The 5,816-nt window shown below is 44.2% G+C and overlaps 1 protein-coding gene across 1 annotated transcript in view; it reads left to right on the forward strand.

Annotated features, from left to right (window-relative positions):
* Positions 1-3,808: 3,808 nt before the first annotated feature.
* The window catches only part of RQCD1 (RCD1 required for cell differentiation1 homolog (S. pombe)), a gene marked incomplete at its 5' end in the record, with an annotated part of 8,470 nt that continues 6,462 nt past the window's right edge, over positions 3,809-5,816 (forward strand). The window contains 2 exons of the mRNA XM_009585999.1: positions 3,809-4,008; positions 5,122-5,237. Of these exons, the coding sequence (XP_009584294.1) occupies positions 3,809-4,008; positions 5,122-5,237 (316 nt within the window). The remainder of the gene's footprint in view (positions 4,009-5,121; positions 5,238-5,816) is intronic.

Raw genomic sequence — 5,816 nt, forward strand, 5'->3', positions numbered from 1 at the left:
GAGATAGCGAAGGGTTCCTCAGGGCGGCAGGCAAGCGGGAGGAAAGGCAGAGACTGCCTGTTCCCTCTTCCCTTTTCCCCCAGTACCTTGCAGTGCTGTCCGTAGTGGGTGCTTGTCCTCCTCCCCCTCGGGAAGCTGCCGTGGTGGGGTGGGGTGCCTGAGGTTCAGGCTGGTGGGAATGGAACGGTACGTTGGCCTGGTTGGGTTCAAAAATGGAAGCTGAGTTGGAACGATGTGGTTATTGCATCTTAGCTCCCATCTGAGCAGGTTTGTGTTTCGGTTTTCACTTCTCCAAATCCACGTTCATCACGTGTATAAAACTTTCTAGAAATGATTGAGTCTCTGGTGTGTATTGGGTTTGGGCAGTGTATTGCAAGACCAGCAGTTAGAGCTGTTTTCAAATGAGCAAGGATCTGCTTGGACTAACAAGCAAACAAGAGTGAGTAAAGTATTTATGAGCAGGAGTTGAGAGAACTTTTTAAGTCTTCCCACTTTGTTTAAGTGCTCGTGACTTTAAATTGGTTCTTGAGAGTGCTGGCAAATACTTGTGATTTAAAGTGACGCTTTCCGGAGCATGGAAGGGTGCGCAAGATCATAGTGAACTGTCTTAATCAGCATTTACATTTTTATAGCGATGTAATTCCTAAGTGCTTGTCGAAATGCGTGAGGGACTGTTGTATCTCCCATTAATCCTCTGTCTGTGTTCTAGTCACCTCTCTATAAAAGGATTTTTTTGAAATACAATTTTAACAAAATAATCTGTTTCAGGAGTAGAAATAAACTCTATTTTGGGACACATTTTGAATGTTTATTTAATTTATACATAGTTTGCACCACCTGGTAGTTCCGTATTGAAGTGTTTCCTACCACAGTCGGCTAGTGTGCTTAGACTAAAGGTGACAGGGAAGGGTGTTTGGCTCTGGAGGTGTGTTTGGGAGCTGCAGTAAATATCGTTACCTCTTAGCAGGGTCATGAATTGGCTCAGGAATCCCTTTGGGTGTTGTCAACACTGTCGTGATAAAGCTGTGGTAAGCCAGAGCATTGGTCTTTATACAGTGATGCTGGTGGCAGAGCTGACACTTCGATTTCAGACCTGAAGACAGCATAACGTGCTAGAGGCTTGAGAACAGGCTAAAAGCAATAAATGTAGGTGTAACTACCAGTAAGGCAGTGAAAGTCCAACTCAAACCAGCTAATTCACTGCTATTGAAGTTCAAAGTTCATTTTGGCATTTTTGAGCCAGTGATCTGTCAAAATAGTTTAAAAAGCACATGTATCCAGTTAGTCAATGTTCTGCTTTGGTTGACCAGTACTTTTACAAGTGTGCCTAGAGGCAACTGCTCAATTAGGAAGAGAAAGCCAGTTGCCTAAATCCAGTTTGTTATGTGATTGTTGGAGATGTAATCAGGCATGGATGTTTGAGGTAATGCCATTTCTCTTGAGGAAGGTGTTACAAGGTCTTTCGTGATGCAGAGGTGGCTAGTTTGTGCTGCGTTGAGATATTGTTGGTAACTTTTGCTTTCCCTGTGTGCAAAAGAAAGTCTGCCTGGCAGGGTTCTGTCTCGGAGCTTGCAGGATTTGTGTGTAGCCCTCAGGGTTCCCCAGAATTTTAGGTTTTAGAGGGAGAAGGGGGAACAACAATAAAGTAGGAAATTAGGAAAAAATACGTCTTTAAATTTAAATTGAGGAGCAACTGTAGAGCCTGTGGAAAGCAGTTGGTTCTGGCTAAGACAGATATTAGACATCATAAACTTAATCGTGTGGAAAATCTACTTAGTGTTCTCTAGGGATCACAAGCACATGATTGTGCTTTTAAAGGGTCGATGTATTTAAGCTTACAGGAACTGAAACTTCCAGTGAGTCTAGAAAAATAGATGGAAGCTTTAGATAACACAATTATAACAACATTATTGCCACACTGCTTGTCACTCTACCATCCCAAATAAAAACAAATGAGCTCTGTTCATTCTCCCTCTCTTTCTGAACTCAAGTGTAGTCGTTGCCGTTGGAATTGCACTCCCAACTGTAAGAGCACAATAAATTTGTCATGATTACTAATTTAGTGTGAGGTTCTGGGGGAAAAAAAAAATTGAGCAGACAAGAGAAAAAAGAGGGTGGGAGGAAAGATGAATAGCTAAAAAAGTATTTGAACCTTAGAGTATAGAGATTGATAACAGCACATTGGCTTATATATAGACATTTAAGTTAAATAATATGATGGAAGTGGCTGGGGGAGGGAGAAATCCCACAGCTGGGGAAGAATCTCTTTGGATGTGACTATGGATATAATATGTGGATGAATGGAGGAGGGAAACCTTTGCAGAAATAAAGACAGAAGGCTCTGGAGGTGTCTGCCAAAGGTTAAGAAGTCTCCCTTCATCCTTCCTGCAGTTCTGGGAGCCTGCCTCTGCCATATGATTTCAGGTTTTGTTCCAGCACTTTCAATTCCTGAATTCCTTTGTATTCTCTTCAGTGCCTTGGTGATGAGCTGCTTAGTAGTAGTGTTGCTGTCCGTGCGGTACAGGTAGTGCTCACATCTGTTGTGGTAAGCGCATGAAGAGTTTCAGTCTGGGTTTTAAAAAAAAAAAAAAAGAAATACAGTTTGTTTTCTGTTCCCAGCCGTGATTGCCGTACACGTGGGGTTGCTGAGCTGGTTGCATGCAGACTAGCTCAGGAGCAGCAGCGTACGAACAGGGCTGTGCTTTACTTGAATAGTAAACACTGCGGCAGAATGTTTGAATAGGTTCTGAACTGGCTTTTGGAAGTGTTCACACAGGAGGTTTTAATGCTGATGTTTGTCTTCCTCAAAATTTTGTGTCTGAATCACCAAACTGTCTATTTAGGAAGCCTGCTGAGCATTTGTTTGCACCTTGAGTGCTTGTTGTGCCAGCAGAGGCATGAGACAAACTTTCATTGAAGGACTTGCGCCTTGCCCTCTCCACAGGAACTATGCTACAATTCCACAGTCGCTGTTTCTCTTCCTTTCCTTCCCAGCCCTTCCTCATTTTTTTGGCTTGAAAACTTGTTGGCCTTGATGCTGTTCTTTCCGTGCTGTTCCAAGAAAGGCAGAAGAGAAATTTTGCATTTCTCCTGAGTAGTAGAAAATGTGCCTTGACTGTGAATACAGATCTACCCTTCTCTGGGTTTATTTTGAACAGGAATTTTTTCACAAAATCAATCTTGAAAAATTCCCTTGTAGCTCCATGCATGTAAACAAGATACATGGGATGAATATGAGACCTCTCTAATAGCAGGTGTTACTGGCTGTGGATTGTGTCATGCTGATGTTGGAGTATTGGGAATTTTTCCAGAATTTGTATGAATATTATTCCCATGTACTTTGGGTGAATCCCATTGGCAGGCTCCAACATCATGGACGTTTTTGGAGACAAAAAGGTAGCGTCTGCATTACTTTGAATTTGTGGAAGCTTGCACTTGAAGCATGAAATGAATGTGTGCTAAAAGCAGGTGGAGCAAATGATAGCTGGCTAAAGCATGTGTGACCTCCCCGGGAGCTCTGCTGGCACAGATGGGCTATAGCATGGCTCTCTTATATTGCTGAGTGAAGCTACAAGGTACTACTTGACAAGTGGATTAAGAGACACTGTCCTAACAAGTCAGGCCAGAAAGTAAAACCTTTGCATTTCAAATAGGTGAAATATTAAGACTAATCTAAGGAAGGGATCCATATCTAGAGAATCTTAAAGCAGCTTTAGTTACTCCTTCCCCAGTCAGGAGTTTCTTTTTTCCTTATCTGCCAGGTTGTGGGAAGGGTTTGGGTGAGACGAATAAAATGTTTGGACTGAAGTTTTCTTGTCTCCCTCCCAGCCTGTGCCAACAGCGCTAGCTCAGGTTGACCGCGAAAAGATCTACCAGTGGATCAATGAGCTGTCCAGCCCTGAGACGCGGGAGAACGCACTGCTGGAGCTGAGCAAGAAGCGTGAGTCTGTGCCTGACCTTGCCCCGATGCTGTGGCACTCGTTTGGCACCATCGCAGCTCTGCTTCAGGTGGGTAGGACTGGCGGAGTCTTTATTCCATGGTGCAGCGCCAGCACGCTGCAGAGCTTGTGCATCCATGGGACAGACCTGGGGAGGCACTGGTGGAGTCCCTTATTGCCATTGCTGGGAGTATGATGTATGTTGGATCATGTGGTGAGGGGAGCAGATGTGGGAAGCCCATTTGCCATTAATCATCACTAGCAAGGCGATGTGTGCGGAGACTGTAAGATTTTGAATTAGACAGCTTACATAGTTGGAAGGGGGACAGGCAAGTTCTTGGGTGTATGAACTCCCTGTGGATCACGTTCTGTCTATTTTCATACAATGTCATAGCAGAGCTACAACAGTCTTGCTCTGAAGATCTCTGGTTTGATTTGTTTTGCGTGAGCTTGAGCACTTCCTGGTCAGGAGGTTGCCCTTGTGTGGAGCCCGCTAGAAGGGCAGCATGGGAATGCTGCTCACTGCTCCAGAGATCCTTGCAAGGGAATGTACTTGCATTTCATATGAAACGGAGCGGCTCACCTTATCTCTGGGCAAACTACTCTACAGCTAATGACTGGCTATCTTTCAGTGCTGAATCTAGTAATTTCTTTCGAAGAAGGAAAGAAAAGAGTGCGGGATTGGCAATGTCAAACTGTTCTTGGAGTGGCCCTGAAACAAGTGAAGAAAATTAGAAGGGAGCTGTAGTTGGAAGCAGGCAAATTTCTGAATTGGATTTCTTGCTCTCAGCTGCTTTTTCTGCATTGATTTAGAAGAGTACCGGCAGCTACAGTACGAATAGAGTGGGTGTGCTCTGCCTCTAGGCACAGGAACAACACTCCTCTTTGATCTGGAAGTTCAAAACAAAGCAGTCCCTACACTAGTAAAGAGCCAGGAAATCAAATGAACCCTTTTTTACTGAAATTAAGGTTTGAATGCATTCCTGTGATTCCTTGTCAAATTGACTCTGACTCAGCTCTGCCCTTGCCTGGGCAGCATGGTGGCTGCCATGTAACTTCAAAGTGATGCTTGGTGAAAGCAGACTGTCATCTCCTGTCACCATAGTTCCTTGCTGGGCACGTGCTGTGGTGCAGCTTTCTGATGTTTTTCTCCTTGAACTTTTCTTCATCTGTTAATTTTTAGGAAATTGTAAATATTTATCCATCAATCAACCCTCCGACTTTGACAGCCCATCAGTCCAACAGAGTCTGCAATGCTTTAGCTCTACTACAGTGTGTTGCATCACATCCTGAAACGAGGTAAGCGTTTCCAAGTGCATGAGTTTTCTGAGGTGTTTATGTTGACAGCTCAGCCTGTCTGTTTGACTCCAAAAGCATGTAAGCTCCTTTATTCTTTTTTACCAAGAGACTTAGCACAGAGGACAGAGCTGGAAGATAGGCAGCTGCCTGCTGCTTTCACTTGTTTGCACAGATTATCAGGATGACAGCTTTATGGTGGTCCTAAATGCATTGCATTCACTGGATCATCCTGAGATCCTGCGAATTCCCAAAACGTTGGGTTGTGGCAGCTCCTGGGAGCTCAGACAGAGATAAGGGTGCCTTTGTGCTGAGTGCTGTGTGCAGGATACTTGTTTTAATGAGCTTACAGTTATTTAGACCAGCTGTCCAAAGGGTGGAATGAGCAGGACTGTCCTTCCCAGAGACCGTGTATGGCAAGGCAGCAATAGCAGAGCCTCAGCCAGTGCCTGACTTCAGGTTTTCTCTGTCTGTGTCCAGCCCAGCAGGGGAAAAGGTGATGTTGGTTCAGTCAAAATCAGTAGCTAAAACTCAGAAGAAAACTACTCAGAGATCCATGATCTCATGCTTCTGTTCCTGCTG

The sequence above is a fragment of the Fulmarus glacialis genome, unplaced genomic scaffold (assembly GCF_000690835.1).
Source record: "Fulmarus glacialis isolate BGI_N327 unplaced genomic scaffold, ASM69083v1 scaffold16589, whole genome shotgun sequence".
In the NCBI taxonomy this organism is placed as follows: Eukaryota; Metazoa; Chordata; class Aves; order Procellariiformes; family Procellariidae; genus Fulmarus; species Fulmarus glacialis.